General features: G+C 49.0%; 2 protein-coding genes across 2 annotated transcripts; one reads left to right on the top strand and one right to left on the bottom strand.

Moving 5' to 3' along the window:
- Positions 1–7224: 7224 nt before the first annotated feature.
- Positions 7225–11225, top strand: OAZ1 (ornithine decarboxylase antizyme 1). The gene is given in 6 exon segments (XM_068661510.1): positions 7225–7422; positions 9632–9689; positions 9691–9777; positions 9901–10073; positions 10577–10662; positions 10796–11225. Coding segments are annotated over 6 exon segments (651 nt in total). The 5' UTR covers positions 7225–7306; the 3' UTR covers positions 10927–11225.
- Positions 11226–14848: 3623 nt separating this feature from the next.
- PEAK3 (PEAK family member 3) lies at positions 14849–19019 on the bottom strand. Its single transcript, XM_068661686.1, has 4 exons — positions 18656–19019; positions 17765–17910; positions 16990–17609; positions 14849–16495 (listed from the first exon to the last, which is right to left on the bottom strand). The coding sequence occupies exons 1-4, from the start codon at positions 18703–18705 to the stop codon at positions 15494–15496; spliced, it is 1818 nt and encodes a 605-aa protein (XP_068517787.1). The 5' UTR covers positions 18706–19019; the 3' UTR covers positions 14849–15493.
- Positions 19020–21772: the final 2753 nt, after the last annotated feature.

The following is a 21772-nucleotide window of genomic DNA, read 5'->3' as shown; positions in this document are numbered from 1 at the left end:
CATCGCGACGCCCCCTGCACCGCATCCTGCCTTCCAGCCAGGGACGCATTGAACCCTGCAGAACTCAGCTTCCTCCAGAAGTTAATGTCAAGCAGAAGGCAGTGTAAGTTAATTTGTACACAGGGTGGCTTCATAAATAAAAACCTTTAAAGAAAACTCAGGAGTTTTTTTTTTTTTTTTTTTTTTTTTTTTTTTTTTTTTAATAAAAACCATAAACAAACAACCTGAGCTGCTAGCAGCCTGCTAAGCTGGCTGGCAGTCGGCTACAGCTCCACCCTGGCTCGGAAGGATCACTGGCTATCTCTGTATGCACCGTGAGTAAATATTGGTTCAAACACAGAGAGCTCGTGGGCTAAAGCACAAGGCTGCATGAAGCTCAAATAACTATGCTGGCAGAAGCGCTGGAGGCCAGGACTGGCCCTCGCTGTCCCCTCCTGTATCACCCAGGGGCAGTGCTGGCTGTTAGCACTGCTCCAGCTGCTAGTACTGCTCCAGAGAGCTCTGGCCAGCCTTGTGCTTAGCACAAAGTCCCCTGGGATTTTACCTGAAATAAAGCAGCACACAGCACACATATACAGCTGGAAGAAAGCCTGTGTTGCCAATTCTGCTGGTCCGAGGCTATTCTCAGGCTTGTTCCCAGCTGCAGCAAAGGGGTGAAGTGATTTCCCTCACCAGCAACTCCCAAAAGGACGAGCATGGCACATAACTCATTGCAGGCTAAATAACCTTCCCTGCCCTCAGGGCTTGTTCATTTTATTTATGGGAAAATATGCTCGTTAATACTCTTATCACAGGAACGATCTAATCGGGGGGTGGGGGGGAAAGTCTCCTTTGAATATATCCATTTTAATGAGCTGTTGGCAAAATGTTTAGGCAGGCAAAACTGACTCTGAACGCATTTCTAACAGAGCAGATTCTGCACAGGTCTTAACATTCATCCTGCTGGCATCTGTTTGTTTTGATAACATTTCCAAACGAAATTACGAATTACAAAAGCCAAGCTGTACTGTGCACTTCCTCGTCCCTAAGGTTAACTGATCCAAGCACAACAAGAACTGAAGGAAAATAATCCTGTCCAGCTCACCCGCCCACCCTCGCGACACGGAGGGTGTAGTAATGGCCCCTCCTGGAAAGAAACACCAGAACTGCTCTGAAAGAGAAAAGGGAAGCTACACCACAAATAAATAAATGAAATTTAAAAACAAGTAAATAAATTCAGTACACAAAGGCTCCAGCAAACAGCTCAGCAAGGGGGGCAGCAGGGAAAGAAAACACTTGTGGAAGAATTCCACACAGCCTCTGCACACTAAAATGCAGACTGCGTATGATCGGACAGGGGCTTGTTTTCTCAGGACCAGCTCTGCAAGGTGCTGTGCCCCCTGTTCTGCCCCTGCTAGCAGGATTGAAAGCGCTCGATCTGATCCCCAAATTAAACTCCCCTCTGTAGGTCTGCATACTTTGCAGGAATCTGAACCTTGTCACCGCTCATTTAACACAGGAACGGAGAGGGCAACCCCTGGGAGCTACATCTGGCCCGAAGTAAGTGAAACAGAAAATGGATCGTAGAAGGGAGGATGTTGCAATGGTTTGCACTTCATTGTTTTGCAACTACCTCTGAATTCCTCATGACTGTTTACTCATAATTGGCAGCAGCACCCGGAGAAAAATCAATACAAAAATCAAGCATTTTTTTTCTGAAATGACAGAACCGTAACAACAAATTGCTCAGGCGCATGCTTCTTTCCCCGACAACGTTAGGGTGCCGTCCCCTGACGGTCTCCCGTGTCTCCGGCTGCTGGCTGGCGCTGCCCACGTTTCCTGTTCTCACTTCAAGCTGCTCCTCTCACCCCCGCATCATTTTTATAAGGAAACCAAACTGCAGCGCCTCAAAAGCCTGCTCCTGCAAACTTAGAGAAGACAACTCAGCACTTATTAGTGACCAGCACTATGTTGGTTTACACCCCTAAAAACAACACTGAAATTTTAAAGCATTTTAAGCATCTGTTACCTCATCTGCATTCAATATATAGTCCTCTTCATACCAGCTGTTTTTAAGTGAAAAAGCAGAGTTCCAAAGTTTCTTTGGTAAGAAGCACAGACATTTGTTGGCCCAACGTACTAGCAACTGCTTTCTTCTTGTTTAATATCTCACAAGGATCTTGGAAAATAAATTCTTCCCTGTGCTGTTAAACACTGAAGAATTCCAGCCTTACTTTGCAGTGGCACACAGAATTTCCTTCTAGCACAAGGGGGTCTGAAGAAAACCTGACCTTCAAATCACACCGTTCTTGCAGGGAAGTCAGTGAAAATGAGGAGAGTTTTCCAGCTACAAAAAGTGTTCTAATTACATGACCCACAAAGATCAGAATAGATTCTAACTCACCAAAGAGCATTTTTAGTGGGGGAGCATTTAAAATTAGGTAACTGACAGTTAACTATTACCTGTAAGACAATGAATCCGGAGTTTGAAGGAAGGAGACAGACAGACCTAGGAGCCCCACTTTAGAAGACTTAGGTCTTACCAAGTTTAGAAATAACACTGTTCAGTGTTTTGATAAAGACCTCATAAACTTGTGCTGAGCTTTGTCTCCATACAGAACTGACCAAACTGAACATTTAAATTATCCTGGGAGAAGAAGCAGCTAAATTACAGGGTGGAGAAGTCATCACAATCACTTCTGTGAAAACACGTCATGACAGACATCTCTGTATCATCTTTTGTTCTGTTTTGGTGCTTGGCTGCATCTCTAGATAACTCTTAAAACTGTTAGAACAATGAGTGTCTTCCTGGAACAGAAAGAGAGAGAATAGGCAAGCAGAACAACTTGCTTTTATAGTCTGGGTTACTTGATTTATTGAAATAGTTTTTACTACTTTTATGGAGATACTAAGTATGAAATGCTATGTAAGGACTGTCCATGCTTTAAAAGAGAGCTTGTGTTTTTCTTTCTGTTGTACTTGCCTAGTCAGCAAATCAGAGGCAGATTAATTCCCATGATGCTGCTAAATGTCATAAACATCTCCTCTTTCCACATCCAAGAAGAGCTATGACAGCGTGATGCAGCTAAGCAGGAAATATACTGGGCTTTCTGCTACATGTCCATTACCAATCTTTTCCACTCCTCTTCACTGGAGCTTTGTTGCTGCTCTGGCACATGCAAGCGGGCACTGCTGCAGTGCAGCCCGGGCAGCCCACTCCCCAGTAGCACCCTCAGTGGCAGAAAAAAAACCACAGAAACAGTAATGGTTGCAGTCTTGTTATTTAGTCTTGTTTTAATCACTTAATCAACAGCAGAACAGCTTATCTTTCCTTTTCTAAATAAAAGCAGTGATACAGCTACAGTATCAACTTGCAGGATTTCAGGATGGCCAAGCTTTAAGAGTGTTTTGGATCCTGCACATCTTCCTAAGCACTAGTTTTGTGTCATCTCATCACAAACTCCTGCAAACCTGAGAGCAGACAATGAAGAGGTAAGACATTCCGTTACTGGTCCTGTCCATTTCTTCCTTGAGCATCTGTTTAGATCAGCTACCAACCTTGACTTTGATTTTACTTACTCCTGTGCTATCATAAACTCTGCTTTCAGTCTAACACTCTTCAGAAAGTAAAAACTATAAAAAATTGACAAAAATCACTAACTGGTGATTCTGATTAATGTTTGGGATGTCTCTTGTTAAAAGAGACTGAAAGACTTGCTGAAACGAGGTAAAAAGAAAAGCAAATGAAGTTCTGGAAAATAAAACTATTTTGTTTTCCTCAACCTGAAACTATTCAAACTTAGGTTCCTAATCTGGAGTTTGGCTGTGTTGCTTCTTCTGTACTTTCTCCGTTAACAGGTCTGGTTATTTAGTAACTCAAATTGCACAAGATATTTTCCCAGCTGATTTTATACAGCCTAATTACTATGACCTGTTTGTGTAAGACAGAGAACTTCTGGGACTCGCTGCACGTTCTCCTCTGAGGAGTTCAGTAAGCAGTTCAGGAGAGAGCTGCTGGAAGCTTAATGGCACAGGCTCTCTGCTGCTTGTCAGCTTTGGGAACTATGCTGGTCCTTTGAAATGTGTCACGGAGACATGGTCATTGGGGGCCAGTGGAATGAGCAGGTCTTTGATAGCGTGTTTGTGGACACCAGCACAGGACTTGGGATGAATTAGAGCCTCAGGACTTTGATGGAGGAGAATGGCTACTTGCAATTGTCCCTCTTGCCTCTGTGTTGAAAGCTACTGTGCCACAGCAGATGTGGGTGTATATGAATGGAAGCCCACATGTCAGCTGTTAGGGTTCACTGCCTGGTTATTAGATAAAACCAGGGACTGAGCGTTGGCCAAAGATGCCAAAAAAATGCAGCTGGAGCAATTAGGACACAGACACACAGTTACTTCTGCATATTCTGCTATGGTAGGATAATCATGGCAAAACCGTGGTAAAAAACAGCTGGAGATGGGAACATCTCAAAGTGCCTCAGCTGTTAATCCTGACATTCTGAGTCAGAGTCTTCTCTGTGAGGATTTATGAATCATTGTCACTGCTAAACTGGAAGAGGCAGGCTATCTCAGCAAAACTGCAGCTGGAACTAATCCCACACAATATTTAATGCACAAAAAGAAAACAGGTTGATTGGGCTTTTTGCAGACTACAGAACAGCACAGTGTTATCCAGGTCACTCAACTGTAAAATGGAGTGATGGCCCACTGAGATGACAGGTATCCAATGAGCAAAGCTGTTTCCAGTGCCACAGTAAAGCAGCTGCAAAGATGATGTCCTTTGACACAGTGCCATTATCAGGAATTACAGCTGGATTACCACATAAATAATAAATGTCATTATTAGAAATAATGAAACCTAAAACAAAATGCTAAGTCTGTCCTTCCATCAACAAATATATCCCCCCCTCCCTCCCCACCCACCCCGCCCCCCAGGAAACTTTTCTAAAACAACACACAAAACATGAATTGCCAAATCTTCTCTGATGTGCTTCATTTGGTCCAAATATTCCTGAGTTGCAGCTATCCTATTGTTTCAAGTTGGTCTCTGGGTAATGCATTAAATGGCAATCAGCTTCCCATCCATAAATCAACAGCCACACGTAGAGAGTATGATGAAAGCACCAACATCGCATTTATTTTGTGTTCTGGGAGCTAAGTGCAGACACCTGCAGCAGGAAAAGGCTTTTTCTCTTGTAACTCTTACTTACCATGACTCCCAGACTAGTCACTGGCTGCTGGCCAGGCTAGGCTTGTCATCTAAGCTGCAGGAGAACAGACAATGTTTTTGTTTGGCAATACACTTTGTTCCATCACAGTAAATCAGAGCAGTTTCAGGACACAGAAGGAGGGTGGGGATTTAGACACTTATTCTTGTTCAAAGTGGAACCAATCAATGGTTTATCCATGTGCTCAGAGCTCCTGGATGGGAACATTTTAAAGCAAATAAATATAAACAACACAATAAAAATATTATATATGTATATTCAGATGCAGCTACAGTACCTGAAGGCAATAAACAGGCTTGTTGTAGCCTGGGTTGAACAAAAAAAAAGAATACAGACATCTACATTTTTATACAAAACCATGATTTTATTTTTTTTTAAACATTACAATGTATCTTCAGTATTCTTCTTTGGCTCTATAATTTTTTTTTTCCATTTCATTTACAAGGCATACCTGCCCACAAACTCAATTCAGCATCATGTAAACCTTTATTTTAGCTTTCTTTCCATGTAGGACAGTAACATCCACCACTTAGGATGTGCCCTGACTTGCACGATGTGCTTCTGACTTGGTTTTTAGAAAGGGGCTGGTATCACCTCGTAAGCAATAGGCTGAAATGTTCAGAACTGACTGAGTCAAAGATTGGACCAGGGAATTCTCATGTATTTACTTTTCGTACATATTTGACTGCTGCTTTCTGTTCAGTTTAAGAAGGCGTTTACACCTGTATTGTCCAGAAGAGATCTGGGTTGTCTGAAACACTCAGCCTTCCCTCCAGACCTTGCTCTTGCGGTGGGGTGCAAAGACCCAGCTGTGCCTCGAAGCCTCGGGTCCCCAAAGCTCTTGCAGGAGATCAGAAGCGCTGTGCAAGTTATCAGGGGAGCGTTACAGATTGTTTGTCATGGGGCTCGGGCAGCAGGTTAGCGTCTGCTGTGTAAATATCCAGCCTTTATTTGCTTCCTCATTGAAGGTACAGCACGAGGCTTTTTTCTGTTCAGGTTGCTAAGAGTCACTTCCCAGACAACTTTAAAATTATACACCGCACAGTGGCCAGAATAAAACACAAACTGAAGGCAAACGCGATGTTGCGATTCTAGCATCAACCAAGGACAGGTGCACCAAAAAGAGGTCACGCTGGGACTCCCCGCCCTGTACTTTGGTGACTGGTTAATTATTTTTTTTTAACGTTTCTCTCAGCATCCAGCCTGTAGGACGAGAGAATGGCCTCAAGTTGCACCAGGGGAGGCTGAGGTTGGAAATGAGGAGGCATTTCTTCTCAGAAAGAGCAGTCAGGCATTGGACGGGTTGCCCAGGGAGGTGGGGGAGTCACCGTCCCTGGGGGTGTTCAAGGAGAGGTTGGATGTGGTGCCTGGGGACATGCTTCAGTGGGCGACAGTGCTGGGAGGAATTTTAATCTTGGCAGTCTTCTCCAACCCCAATCCTTCTATTAATCGGATGATGCCCACGCAGGGCAAGCCTGAGGCCGTGGGACCCATCCCCTCGGAGGACCTGCCCAGGCCCCAGCTCCACGGGGCGCTGAGGGGACCCTGAGGGGCGCCGCCTCCGCGCTCCCTCCCCGCCCCCCCCCCCGCGCATGCGCCACGCGCGGCCCGGCCCCTCCCTTTCCCCGCAGTTTCCCTCAGCCAGGCGGAGGCGCCGGACGCGGGACTCGAACCGGCGGCCCTGCGATCGGCGAGGGCTGCGGCACGGGCCCGAAGCCGCCAGATCCCGCCCACCCGCGGGGGCCCAGCCAATCGCAGCTCTCCGTGACTCCCAGGCTCGTCGCCTTTCCAACCAGCGCCGAGCTCCTCGCGCTGCCGGCCAATAGCGGAAGAGCTCGATGTCCCGCCCTCGCACTCCCTTCATCCAATGGGAAACAAGGCTTTCTGAGTGACAGTTGGGCTGTTCCCGCACGGGAGCTCTCTCCGGTTGGGGGCGTGGCCTGACCCAGGGGGGCGGTACCATAGGTGGGCGTGGCCGTACAGAGGCTATATAAGGACCCAGGGCGGCCGCGGGGCCATTTTGTGTAGCAGCGCCTGGAGAGCGGCCGGCGGGAGGCAGCGGAGGGTTTCGGGGTTCGGACCAGAGCGGCCGGATGGTGAAATCCTCCCTGCAGCGGATACTCAACAGTCACTGCTTCGCTAGAGAGAAGGAGGGGAATAAAAGCACCATTATGCCCGCCGTGCTGAGCCTCAGTACCGGACAGAGCAGGTGAGGGGCTGGGGCCTCGCTCAGCCTTCGCACCGCAGGGCGTTCGCCGCCGCCTCCTCCCCCTCCCCACTCCCCCCCCCGGGCTCTGGTTTTCTTCCTCCTTCTCCCCCCCCCCCCCCGGACCGGGGGCAGGGCTGCTCCGTGGTGGGGGCGGGCCCTGCGGCCTGGCCTCCTCCCCCGCAAAAGAAGGGGGGGGGGAGCGGGAGGGGAAAAAAAAACAAAAACGAAAAAAACAACTATTGTTTTTTTAATCTTCAAACGTTTAAGGCGACGCCGTGAGGTCGGTTACGCCCCCAGCCGTGCCAGGGGACACGTCCTAGGCCCCCCTCACACACAGCCGGGCCCGGGCAGGCGCCCCCCGAGCCCCCTCCCGGTGCCACGTTAGCGGCAGGCCCCGGCCCCTCGAGGGGCTGCTCCGCCGTGCCCCCCCCTCCCCGGCGGGATAAGGGGGGGAAAAGGCTCCTGAAGACAAAAGGCACGGCCCTCAGGGGGAGAAGAGGCAGAATTAGGCAGAGAGGGGAAAGGGCTGGAAGCTGTTAGCCCCTTACGTAAGCGCAGATATTCTTGAGAAGTAACCGAGGTGCTGAGCCCAGAGTGGAACGTCAGACTGTTACGAGAGCTCTTAATTTAAAAGCCAACAGAAGAATTGAGCAATCCGAACAGATGCTGGGGAGAAAAGATCTGGAGTGGGGTGACCGAGCTACAGTGATGGAAGCTTAGGATGTGGGTCTGCCCTGAATAAAGAGAGCGATGAACAGAGCTGGTGTGTGCATTGTGAGACCAGCCCTAGAATGCTGCAGAAGCAGTTTTTATACTTAACTGCAGGTTAAAGAACTGTGGTTTTTTTTTTTTTTTTTTCAAGGGGAGATTACCCAAACATCACTAAAATATATTCTCACTTTTGAACTATAGACAGTCTTCATTATATAGTGCTTTTCATTGGGTGAAAGGTGAAATCATAAAGGATTGCTACCGCACAGCACTGAACAAGATGTTCAAAGGCTTATTTGTAAGGCTAATTAGGAATACGTAGATCTGCAATCATTCTGAAATAAAAATAAGTAATGCTAGTATTAAAATCGTTTCAGAGAGCCTAAAATAATGGATTGAACACATTTAATTGAGATTGAGCACATTATAATTTTTAGTTTAATAACTTTATAGCTGCTGTGCTTACTAATGCTTTCTGGCATTTAATATTTGACTTACATGACCATTCATTGCCTTTCTAATACGGATTATTCATCACAGATTCTAAGCTCATTAAAAATTAAACTCGTATGAACTGTGCAAAATGGTGGATTATTTTGTACATGTTTATTCCGATTTGCAAATGGCTGCTGGCACTCACAGACAGGACGATTGTGAAAATTTCCCTAAGGGCCTCGATTGCTGCATCTGCTGAGATGACGCAACTCAAGAGTGAGCCTGCAGGGTGAAGGATGGTGCAGAGGGAGGGGCCAGGCGGCACAGCGATTGCTGTTCCTACAGTAGAAGGATTATTCACAGCCAGGCAGGCTTAGAGATGGGATGAAACAGCACACACAGAAGAAATGTTTCATATCTGAAGATAACATTCTTCACCTTAAACACTGGATGTTGCTAAGCAGTGTGTAATTGCGCCAAAAGTCAGTTGGTAGAAAGACTTGTAGATTTCCAAATCATCAGATGTGGTCTTTAAGTTGAAACTCAAGAGCTTGCTTCTGAGCTTTGCCTGATATAACATTTAAGATGGTGTCCTTTGCGAGGCTATTTAATGTAATTTTCTGACCTCCAGCTAAGAGAGCTGATGCAAAGATCTAATGTAATTAAGGCTGTATATCACAAGGAAAAATGATTTCCAGGGTGGGGAAGAAAATGGGATTTCGCATACATGGTAGTGAAATGGTTCCTTTCTTGAGATCAGATCAAACATACATCTGCCACAATACAGAAATTTACTTCATACCAAGTTAAGAGTATTTTCATCTCCAGGCTAGTATTTCATTCAGTATAGTACAGTAGTAGCTTTCTGGTGCCTGTGGATCTGGGCTTTACGTGATGTTCTTGTGCTTGGCCTGTATGTTCTTTTGTCTTGCTACTTGGCTAGGTTGCAGTGGGAGGAGTTCCCTCAGTCTACAAACCTGTGCCATCTAATCCGTGTAAAACCTAGAATTCTCATGGCTCTAACACTGCTGCTTGTTTACCTTTAACTGTGATTCTTTTCTAGTTCCAGGGTTCCCTTCAATTGCTGTAGTAACCTGGGTCCGGGGCCTCGGTGGTGCTCCTGATGTCCCTCACCCACCCCTGAAGATCCCAGGTGGGCGAGGGAATAGTCAGAGGGATCACAATCTTTCAGCTAATTTATTTTATTCGGTGAGTAACGTTAAGCAGCTTGCTCTGGTAGGTGGGAAGCTTTTCTTGTCCCAGCACTCCTAATGGGAGTTAACTCTTCTCCAAAATGAACTGGAAGTAATGTTGCATGTATTACTGCTACAGGATAATCGGCTGAATGTAACAGAAGAACTAACATCTAATAACAGGACAAGAATTCTGAATGTCCAGTCAAGGCTTACAGATGCCAAACACATTAGTTGGAGAGCAGTGCTGAACAACAACAACCTCTATATAGAAATTCCCAGTGGTGCTCTGCCTGAAGGGAGCAAGGACAGGTGGGTAGAATAAAATGTAACTTGAGTTTGATTTGTCTTGAAGATCTGGCATTGTACTGTTGATATTCTCTTCAGTCTGCTCATGGTGCTTGATGCTCTCTCGTAAGAGACTACAACTAAGTGATCCTGATCTGAGAGCGTCATCTGCTTGTTCTGTTAGGCAAAATAAAATCCAGGACAAAGATTTGATTTCAAATTGCATTCCTGGTAGCAGTGTGGCTGCTTTTATCCACTGAAAATAGCTTTCTGGTTCTAAGTCCGTCACTGCAGTTCTCCCTTTAGCTGCAACAAAAAAAACACAAACCCACATTTTTTGGTGTAATTAAGATTTAAATTTTTTCAAGTTATGGCTATGGCTTGGGGATTTCTCATTGGTGTGAGTCTGCAACCCATGCCTACTACTTGTGCTTGTAATGTGTGCAGATTGGTTCATGGGCCCTTGCTACCCACCTCTGATGAAGTGCTTGCTCATGTGCATTGAATGTCTTGCGTTTGTTTTGTAGTTTTGCAGTTCTTCTGGAGTTTGCTGAAGAACAGCTTCGAGTTGATCATGTGTTCATTTGTTTCCACAAGAACAGAGATGATAGAGGTAGGTGTTAGCACTGTCACTAGAGATGTTAATGCAATATTTGAAGTTGTTGTATTTTTTTTTTGTGGAAACTTTTAACTGTTGCTTGATACCAAGAGAATGAAATGTTTTCTCTTTTTTTTTTTTTTTCTAGCTGCATTGCTCCGTACTTTCAGCTTTTTGGGCTTTGAGATTGTGAGACCAGGGCATCCCCTTGTCCCCAAGAGACCAGATGCTTGCTTCATGGCCTACACGTTTGAGAGAGACTCATCAGAAGAAGAATAGATTGCAATGTTTGCCTTTTAGAGCTTTCTTGTTGTCTATAAAGATGATTCTGTAGAAATTTTGTCAACATCTATTACAGTATATATAACTTTGTATGAGATGTTGTGACCAACTGCTCTGGTGGTGAGATGTTGAAAATTTCAGACTCCACATCTTTTTCTGGATTTGTGCGCATGTTGTGGTTGTGCAAATAAATGCTCCCTCCAAATTAGCAGTATATTTCTTGAAGTTTAATATTGTGTTTGTGATACTGAAGTATTTGCTTTAATTCTAAATAAAAGTTTATATTTTACTTTTTATTGCTGGTTTAAGATGTTTAAGACTTGCACTCTGAAGAGTTGGCTCTGGAACTCTCCCAGCCATTAAAGTTGCAGGTATGGAGGGGCTTGGGTTACTTGTCGCTTGATTGGAGCTCAAGGCTATCATCTGTCAGGACTTGCAGTCCTGGAAGAGCCTGCTTTTAGTGAAAAAACTAGTAGGTTATCAGTTTCTACTGGTCATTGTGAACAATGATGGAGTAGCAGTATTAAACACCAGCCAGGCTGGCAGCAAAGTCTGTCTTTTTTTTTTTTTTTTAATTGGTTGGAAACAGAAGTTCAGAGGTACTAAGAGGCCAACTCTTGTTCTTACCCCTGCTATCAGAGTGGTTCCAAAGAGTGTTTATCAATATCGTAATAGGTGCTTTATATATATAAATATATGTAAATCCCTGCTGTATCAATGTTTCATAGGATAGATAATTCAGGGTTTGTGCTGGTTAGAGTGAAATGAGCGAAATGAGCAGTTGAAATGCTGAGAAGCACAATGTATGCATGCTATGAGGTTCAAGCAGCTTTGAGAACCGAATAATGCAGTTTTAGCATCTGAAATCTGTTAGTGGTAGTGGTGGGGTCCTGTGCTGGCACTCACTGCCTTATTGGCTGTGATCTAGAAAGGCTTGTGGCCACAGCCACCCGGACAACGTCTGTGATACTGAACAGAAGGGAAAAATGTGGGCGTATGCAGTGCTAGATTTACCAGAGGTTGCAGTGTAGCTGTCACCTACAGTGGTAGGTCTCCAGAGAGCTGTGCTTTAAAGCATGTTTCAGTTTTTTTTAGTTTACATTTGCAGCTGTATATGCTTGTTCAGTGCTATTAAATCACATCAAACTTCGTCTATAAAGCTTATAGCAGTGAATCCTTGGGGTCGATTGAGTGCTGGCTCCGAGGTTATTTTACCAGGTTTCAAGCACCCCATTGTTCATGCTGTTGAGTCAGTGTAAGCTCAAGCACATGATCCTCGTTTGTTCCAGCCTGAGCTCTGCTACCAGGTCTGTGTCCCCAGAGCTTGGCTTTAGGATCCAACTCACCTACGTTCTGAAATGTGTAAATGCATCCTGGGGGGCTGCTCTGTGGGGGAGATCCTTAGGCAGCTGTTCTGGGCCGAGGAATACAGGCATTGCATGAGTATGTCCATCTGCTGCTACTGCTACAATTCTCCCCAAGCAGTGGTGAACGAGTCCCATGGTGGTAACTGCCCCTGCTGCAGCACAAAGGGGCCTGTGGGTGTGGTGCTGTGATCCCAGAGAACCTGGTAAGTGATGGTCTGATTAATTGGCTTCAGGCACTTACCAAGCCTTTTGCTAACATCTGGACCCTTCACACTCCCAGCACTGTCACTCTCTGCTCCTTGGGTCCTGGTATACCTGCATGACAGGTTCCTGATAGACCCGGGCTCCTGGCTGCTGTGTAGCTAGGTGAATGCAAGCAGACCCCTTCCTACTGTCACTTGTTTATGGTCTTATTGTCATGTGCATTTTATTTTTATTTTTATTTTTTTTTGTTTTTTGGAAAGCTGTGAACTTGGCTAGGAGAAGGGGGGCATGAAGTGGGTGGGAGAGGGTGTTCCTGCCTTTTCCCAATAAGCTGGCAAAAGCCTCAAGTTCCTAAGAGGTTTCTCGTAAGAAACTTTTTGTCTCACCTGTTGTGGCAGTGATGCTCCTGCCTGCCTTCTGGGGGGATGAGCAAGTGTGGAGCCCGCACGGTTCTGCCTCCAAAGCTGTAGACCCATGCAGGCTTTGCTGGCTGCTGTGCTCCAAGGTGCCCCAGCAGAAGGGGTGATGGTCACCAATGGTGATTATCAGCTGGAAACCAGAGCTGGGGGTGCAGGTGGTGCTTGGAGCTGCTGTTGTGGCAGTGCACAGGATCTGGCCATCCTGGCCCCTGGGACACCAGGGGCTGGGGTAGGCCTGCAGGAGTGTATATGTGTGTGTGTGTGTGTGTGTGTGCATATATATAATTATTATTATTATTTCTCCCCCAGGGTGAGGTGCCCAAGCAGGCCCTGCTGCTGAGCTGCTGCTACTGCCAGGGCTTTTACTGCCATCTTGTAGCCATGCATGATACTACAGGAGCAGCAGTGGGGATGCAGGGCAATGCCTCCTGTGTGGTTCTGGGAGACTCTGCTTTTGTTCTCCTACTGGGAGACTCTGGTTTTGTGAACCAGCCGTGCTTGGGTACCGAGCAGATTTGTGTGACCAGGGAGATTTTTCAACCCTGTTCCTTCCTGTCTGTGGTCTGTAGGACCTGGTCGCCCTTGGTCCCACCTCCCTTGTAGCTCTGTTTGGGAGATGCTTGAGGCAGGGATGGTCCCCGCTGTGTGCAGAGCCTCACACAAAGGGGCTGTGAGCTCAGCTGGGTGCCAGCCCTGCTGCAGTCCAAGCAATGAGGCTGATGTGGGATGCAGCCCTGGGCTGTGAGGCTGGGGATGGAGCATGTTTCTGCCATGCCAGACTGGAAGAAAGCAGTGCCCTGGGAAAGCAGCACGTTGTTGGGGCAGGGCAGGAGGCAGAAACCCACTGGCTGGGAGCATTTTTCTCTGTGGTTCTGTCTCCAGGCTCACAGCTCCTGTTTACCAAGGTTTTTTCAAGTCTGGGGACTGCCAAGAAGGATCCTTCCCAGACTCAGCTGTGCCACTGGCTCTAGTGACTGCCCAGTGTGTCACCATCTCCATCGATGGGACACCAGACCTGCCTCTGTGGGGAAGCCCCCAGGGTCCATCTCACTGTGTGCACAGCCCACAGCAGCTGTTCTGTATGCCGTCAGGTGATAGCTGTGAGTGGATTAATAATTACTCAGTTAATAATTATATCAACTACCCAAGTGGGGTCTCGTGTGACACTCGACCAGCTCTGCAGACAGCTGTGCCGCTGCCATGCTCATGTGGTTTGGAAGGTGCTGATCCTGCACAGTGCTGAGCAGCCACTGCCTGCATGATGTGTCCTTAAGATGTGTCCCCCCACGTGCCGTGGGACAGGCATGTGCATCTGGTTATGGGTCTCTTTACAGGGGAAATGTATTTATTGCAAGCTGCAGTCAGTTTAGTCACCACGTGAGTCAGATCTTGCTCACACGCAAGTCCCATTCCAGGAGTGGGACCATGGGGAGCACACTTGGCTCAGGGCTCAGCCAAGAATAGGTGCCAAGGGGTCTGTGACTGTGTGCGATGGGCTCATGTCCCCAACATGCTAACCCCACTTTGCCAGCCCCCTGTTGCAGCCAGACATTTGGAGATTGTCTACGACCCTGGGCTCAAGTTTCTGCCTTACCCACACAGGCTTTGCCCCATCCCATACACCTTGGTTTCATGGCACGGATCACAGCAGTGATCACCATACGGGGCATCCAGGTGCTGGTTCCTGGCACCTAACAGACCCTAAACAGAGGCTGAGACAGACCCATGGGCATCTCACACTTCCCCATAGATGCAATGGCCCTGCCTTGGCGCAGCCAGACTGACGATCCAGTCTGGCCCCTGTGTGCAGTAGCCACAAACCCACCCGCTGTCTGCTGCTCCAAGTCATCTGTGGAGTGGTGAAGTTCAGCTTTGTGATCCTCTCTGGATGGATTGTCAGGGTGTAAGAAAGCACATAAAAGGCCAGTATTTAATAGGCTCAGCTCTGGGTTTTATTGAAGCTGTGGTTGCTTTATTTCCCCCTTTGAGACGACATTGGTATTTGTGACTGTGCTACAATCTGTTCCTAAAAAGGGCAAGGCTGTGTGATGCATTGTGTTTCTTCTCCCATAATGGTATCTTAAGGCAAGCAGTAATGTATGGCTTTGTATTGTTATTTAAAACAGTGGCAGTAGCAGTACAAGAGTTTTTTTTTTTTTTTTTTTTTTTTTTTTTTTTTTTTTTTTTTTTTTCGCGACCTCGTGTGTGTGAAAAATCTAAGCTCCATTAACCTTACCCAGGATAATCAACCACTGAGCTGAGCTGGTGCTTTGTCCTGTGGCTTCCATCCAGCTGTCTTTCTGAGATGCTCCAATAACCTGCACTCAAACCATTGAACAAAAATCAGTGAAAGGTATAAAAATACATCCTGCATCCTGGGAGCCAAGGTACCATGGTGGGAGTTTGGTCCCTGCTTACTTGGGACCATTGTTCATGTGGCGTGCAGGATCAGTTTCAGATTTGGAAACAGTTTTTGCAGCCAGGATCAGCCTTGGTTAGGAGCTGAGAGCTGGTGGGTTTGTCCAGACCTCTATGGGCTCCCGTCTTTGGGGAGCCTTTTGGGCATGCTTGTTTTTAGGGCATGTAGAGAATCTGGGTAACCTGGTAGAGCATATGCTCCGTGACCTCTGCAAAGTACTGGCAGCACAGCCACTCCTCCAGGCCAGGGCTCCCCCCGGCCCCAGCCCCCTTCTCAGCAAACTTCAGCAGCAGCAGTGCCCTCTTCATCTCCACCCAGTTCCGGAGCAGAACCAGCGTTTTGTTGCTCTTGGCGAAGAGCTCCTGGCGAGGCCCCCAGAGCAGGACCTGCAGGATGCCCCTGGCCTGCTCGATGGAGACCCTTTTGAAGGGGTCTTGGTGGAGAAGCAGCAAGGCCAAACGCTTGAGTCCCGTGGAGTAGATAGACAGGGAGGGGATTTCAGGAAGCTGATTTCTTCTCAGGTCCAAGGCATTTTCCAAAGAGATATCCACGTGCAAGATCTTATAGATCAGCATGCCTATATTCAGCTCATCTGCCATTGGGGTGAGGGGAGCAGCAGAACCCTCTGTCCAATTCTGCTCTTGGCTGGTAGAACAAGGTCTTCTCTTGTTTTTAACCTTGAACAAGTTGCTGATGATCAACCTTGGAAGGGACAGCCCCATGGATGCCTCCTTGTCCTGCTGGCTCCCAGGGGGACACGGGCACTGCACCAACAGCAGGTTCTCGGGGCAGATGTCACCCTGCCCCAGATTCTGCGCCCTGAGGTGCTCCAGCCCCATGCAAACCTGCAGGAGGAGGAGGCACGCCAGGCGCTCATAGTGCCCGGGGCTGCTCCTGTGCAGTGCCCAGGAGCCCTCCACAAACCCTGCCAGGGTCTGGTAGGGCACGTCTGGGGATAGGAGGACCTGCAAGACTCGGGGGATGGCAGGAGGGGCTGGCTCCTCTCCAGAAGGGGACAGCTCCTGCTTACTGGGGTGGCCTGGGAGCAACAGCTCCCCAGGGATGTGTTCGGTGAAACGTCCGATCACACGCTGGATGCTGCAGTGTGCCCCGAGGAAGCTCTCCATGCCCAGACTGCAGCAGCCTGGCTTGAGGACCTGTGAGGAGAGAAAGAGCAGGGACAGCTGTACCAGGACAGAGCCTGGGTCCTGGGCCAGGCCACTGCTTGGGTTGGGGCCACAAGTCCCAGTCTTACCCATGCATGGTGCTGGGCTCGCCTGCACCCTCTGGTGCCTACCAAAACAGCTTGAAGCAAGAAATGGGGCATACAGAGGGGGGTGTCAGTCCTGTCTGAGCTGCAAGGCTGCTTTGTTGGGTCTCATCCTGCACTACCAGGGAGCCAGCCCCATTCCCTGCCCACTGGCCCCTCAAGGCCTCGTGCCAGGGCACTTGCCCCTGCGATCCCTTCATCCTTTACCTTGGACCTTTGATCCCTTGAACCCAAGGGAGCCCTCAGCAGCAGCATCAGCAGCGCCAGCTCATTTAGCAAATGAGTAAGTTATCACCAAAGGGGAACCTCCCAGCTAATGTGGGCCACCCCAGGGTCACACTTGCCTGCAGCCCCCTCCTGCTGCCCAAACTCCCCGCTTACCTTGGCTGCAAGCACCAGCTGGTCTTGCCTAAAAGCAAATCCCACGCGGAAATACCAGGCATCGCCACTCTGGCAGCACGGCTCCCGCTCCAGGATGCTGAGTGCTGCCCAGCCCTTCCCTGCCAGCTCTGCCCCCAGCCGCTCCGGGGGTCCCACCAGCCCCTCCTGGGCTTGGGCCACCAGTCGGGTCAAGCTGGCCACCTGGCAACCCACCAGGGCTGTGTACAACCCGTCCCATCCCTGCAGGCCCCGCAGCAGCCGGCCCAGCTCTGCGTCTCCTGTCCCAAAGGTCAGCTCCTCTGGGCTGGGTGTCAGAGCTTCCCCCGGGATGCTCCAGGGCTCCCCCAGGCTCTGGGACTTGGCCAGGGGCTTCTTGGGTGCCCGGGGGGGCCCAGAGCTGGGACCCCCCTCCTTGTGTGGCAGCAGGGTGCTGCCAAACCATGGTGTGGTGTCGCTGTGGCGGGGCCGTGATGGACCCTGCTCCGGGAGGGACTCTGCTCGCTGCAGCTGCTTTTTTGGCAAGGGAGGAGGCAGGGGGTCATGGCCGGGCTGGGGGGGGACTCTCCTGGCTCCATCCCCTCGGCTGGCCTTGGTGGGGACGAGGTGGGCGCGCAGCTCTCCTGGGGAGGGAGGAACAGGGGGCTGTTATTCACACCACCGCACCTCTCCAACCTCAAAGCCATGCACAGAGGGGGGAATGGCTGTTGGGGGTGTGGGGGGGTAGGGGGTGGAACAGCATAGTTCTGTCCCGGGGGGGTGCCTGGTTATCACTCACCCACGTTGCTGTAGATGAGGGCTGAGGCGGGGGTCTGAGGCAGGTGTTCCCCTGGGGTGTCTGGCATGGTGGTGGGCGGTGCGAGGTCCCCCAGGTCCAGGCTGGCACAGCGGGTGTGCACTTGGCCCCCTGCCTGCGCCATGGCCCTGCACAGAGCTGGGAGTCAGCGCTTGCCCCCCCTCCACCCCCCAGGGGCTTCCGCTCCTCCCACTACTAGCTCTGGGGAAGAAGAAAGAAAAAGGGGAAGCAGCAGCTGGGGCGGACATGGCTGTGAGGTTTGGGGTAAAAGGCGGGGAGTTTGGTCTCCCAGTGACTCCAGCCCCTGCACTGGGGGTGCTCCTGTGGGGCGGAGGCTGCGTGGGTTTTTGGGTGTGCTGGTGCATGGCTACAGCCATCATTTCATATCTGCCTTGGTGGCCATGAGGTGGATGCAATGATGATGGAAAGGTGTGGGGTGAGGGCAGGAAAAGCTTTTGTTGCCCCACCTGCCTGAGCAGAGACAGGGCTCAGGGGATCCAGAGGTCTGTGCATGAGGAGGGATGTGCAGTGAGCCTGCGAGCACTGAGCAGGGACATAGAGCAGTGGGAAGGAGCCAGCCATGGGGTTTCACTTCTCCATCCTGGCCTCTGACCCTGCTGTTACGAGCGGTACTGAAACCATGTTGGCTTTCTTGAAACCCACCATTTTCTGCTGGCAGCATCCCTGTACAGCTTCAAGCTTTGGCACAGATCTCTGCCCCCCCCCCCCCCCCCCCCCCCCCGCCCATGCATTACTCCCCTGCTGCACCCATGGGTCTTGCAGTGGTGCAAAACCTCAGGCTGGAGCATTCTTGCTGGGTTGCAGCTGGGAAGTGTAATTCTGGGACACATTTGCAGAGTAGTTTGTTGTTACCTCTGGTATTTTCTCGGCAGCGGTGGGGGTCTGGTGGGCTCCATCTCCATCTCCCGGCACTGCTGGGGCCTCCTTGTGTTCAGCAGGTGTACCGGCACCCCATTCTGGGATCCCCAGTGCTGGCCATGGCCTCTACTTGCAGGAAGATGTACTTTCAAAACACATTCCTCAGTGTCTACCAAGCTTAAAGTAAGTCCAAGGCTCGGTGTCACTCTGAGCCATCCTTGTGTCACCCTGGGGTGCTCTGGTAGCACTGATTGCACCACTGTCAGTTGGGAGTGCTGTGACCTGCTGCACGTTGTTGCAATGTGTTTGCTTCACCCCTGCTGCTTGCACACACTTCACACTCCTCCTCCTGGGTGCTTTCTGGATGGCAGCAGTGCTGCAGGGAGGGATTTTGCTGTAAAACCTTCCACAACCCTTTTAAAGTCCCTTCTCTCCAATGGCTTTACACTAGATGTACCAGAGTGGTGGAAATATTTATTTATTTATTTATTTATTTATTTATTTATTTATTTATTTATTTATTTATTTTGTCTGGGATTTCCTGGAGCTGTTACAAATCAGGAAATCCCCCCCTCTGGTATCTGTCACCCCTAGGACAAGGTTGCTCTTTTAACACTCTAAAAAATGAAATATGGGCTGTCTTGAATTGTGTCCCAGCTTTAGGCAAACCATGGGAATTTTGCCTGAGAGCCCCAAGACTGGGGGACGAGCAGGCTTCAGGAGATGTGGCTTTATACACAGAAAAGGCAACATCATCGGTATTTTTGAAGCTTGAGCTGGGACAAGACAGATGTCCACAGGAATGGTGGTGGGACAGGCTGGTTTTGGGGTTTAACTGGTGCTTAGCTGGTGCCTGAGGCACAGATAGCCCACTGATGGGGCTTCTTGTGGTGCATTTTACAATTCACATTTCCTAGACAGCACCAAGAAACCCACCGGGTTTGTGTCTGTTTGCCTGTAGTGCTCACCAAGCACAGGCCATATATTAGAACTGATAAAGCATGTGCTGGGGCTGAGCTGTATTTTAATCCTGATTCAGGAGGATGTGCAAAAATTTGGGAGGTGACAGCATGTGCTTCATCCTTCCCGTGCTCGTTGCGATGCTCTCCCTGCTGGATGCAGTGGGCTCAGCTCCTGCTTGCACTGCAGAGCAGGAAGCTTGGCTTTGTACTCTCCCCTGCTCCCCCCAGGGCTATAGTGTCATAAAAATAGGAATAGAAATGGTGAGCATTCAAGATTCATCAGGATTCTGGGCTTATTGATGGTGTTTGGCAACAGGGTCAGCACCTTTCCCTCATCTTGGTAAATCATTTACGTTAATGACTGTACAACAAACCATTCTAAACAACTGTAAATCTACTAGGAACATCAATTTTTCTCCTTAATAAATAATGTTACATTCAAGATAAACCAGGGACCATTAGGAATAAAAAGTACAGCATTAGTGACATGAATGTTCCCCTACAAAGCTAGGGAAAAGGCATCAGTCAGAAAAACTTGCAGTGGGCAAGAAGAGACTTTGGATGTTTGGACCTGTGACTTCAGGTAAACACCTCCAAACTGTTACTGGGAAAGCAGGGGGATGGTCACTGGTATTTTGGGTAAAAGGGAAATTGGGCTGTAAATGGGTCTAGCATTAAACCACATTGCAAACTTAAGTCTCCAGTTGTCAGCTCTGTGCCAACATGTCGATTCCAACCACAAATGGCAAACTAAAGATGGTAAAACACACCAGCAGCTGCCAAACGTGGTGGGTGTATCTCCCCGCTAAACAGAAATAAAGTCACACAAAGATATTTTCTCCCCAAATTGCTCAATTCTAGCAATTGCTAGAAAATAGCAATTGCAGGGCACTGCCTGAGATGGGGAGACATTTCCTCGTGGAGCACCTCAGGAAGCTGATTTTCAGGGCAGCAGGAGGGGTTTAGGCACTGTTGGCTGACAAAATTTGCTGACCACCTTCTGCCAAAGTCGCCGAGCACTCAGCAGCTTTTTGTGCCGGCAGGGCTGGCAGAGGTCACTGCCACAAAGCCCTTTGTGCCCCCACACTCTGCAGCCGAGGGGCCTGGGGAGCTGAGGCAGGGAACTTCTACTTAGCTGAAGTCTTTCTAATTTATAAGGAAATTGGTTTCTCATCCCAGCGGGAATAAGATCTTTAAATGCACCTGCTGGAAAATTGCTTCTTTCATCCTAATTTCCTTTATTTTTTTGGCATTTTTTTGGTTGTTATCCTTAATACCTGGCTGCTGCAGGGATTTTTCAGGCCCATCTCTGGTTGGGTTTCTCTTGGCTGGGGTCAGAGCCGTTTTCTCAGCAGCCTTGGTCATGGAGGCTCCATCACCCCTAGAGCTGCTGCAGGAACCATGGGGCTCAGCTCTAGGTCCCCTGAGCACCCAGACTCTTCAGCACAGCAACTCTGACAGTGAGCCTGCCGTACTCTCTGGAAACATGCATTTATTATTATTTTTTTTCCATGCAGGAAGTAAAAGAAAACCCCCAATTTCCTCTTTTACACCCCAAGGTGTAAGGTGCAAGGGCAGAGATGCCAGCATGTCCCCTGGGGCCGATGGGATGGGGAAGGGAACCCCACACACTCCTTAGAAGCAGAAATTTTCCCAGTTCCCCCCAGTGCTGCTGGCTCCAGCTCCTTAGCCCTGCCACAGCACCCACCTGTGTCTCGGTTTCACCAGCCAGCGAACTGTGGTGCATACCCTGGTGCCTGGATTTCAGCCTCGTCAGAGGCATTTGGTGAAAATTCAAAGCTGTGCTGTTAGGGTATGCTGATATTTCCACGCTGCCCCTGGGGATGCCAGTGGTGCTTGGGGCTGCAAGCTGAGCAGGGGACTGTGCAGCAGAGCTGTGGGACGTGTGTGTGTGTGTGTGTGTGTGTGTGTGTGTACGCACGTGCGTGCATGTGGGTCTGTGGAGCCCCCCCCCCAGTTCCATGCAAGCAGGAGGGTGGGTGCAAGGCTTTGCACCCATCGGCTTCAGGGCATACTTATAAACACTCAATTAATAATTAATAACAGATTAATAGCAGTGGCAGCTTGTTAACACATGCACATTAATCATTTATTAGTTATTAATATGAACTTTAGTACCCTCTGAAAG

The sequence above is a fragment of the Anas acuta genome, chromosome 26 (assembly GCF_963932015.1).
Source record: "Anas acuta chromosome 26, bAnaAcu1.1, whole genome shotgun sequence".
In the NCBI taxonomy this organism is placed as follows: Eukaryota; Metazoa; Chordata; class Aves; order Anseriformes; family Anatidae; genus Anas; species Anas acuta.
This window is presented reverse-complemented; position numbering and strand designations above follow the sequence as displayed.

Excerpts from the sequence above, each read along its gene's own strand:
- PEAK3 (XM_068661686.1), bottom strand. The coding sequence starts at position 18,705 with ATGGAGATGGAGCCCACCAGACCCCCACCGCTGCCGAGAAAATACCAG. Across the intron at positions 17,610-17,764 it reads CCTCATCTACAGCAACGTGG|GAGAGCTGCGCGCCCACCTC; the intron begins GTGAGTGATAAC and ends CTCCCTCCCCAG. Across the intron at positions 16,496-16,989 it reads AGCTGGTGCTTGCAGCCAAG|GTCCTCAAGCCAGGCTGCTG; the intron begins GTAAGCGGGGAG and ends CTCTCCTCACAG.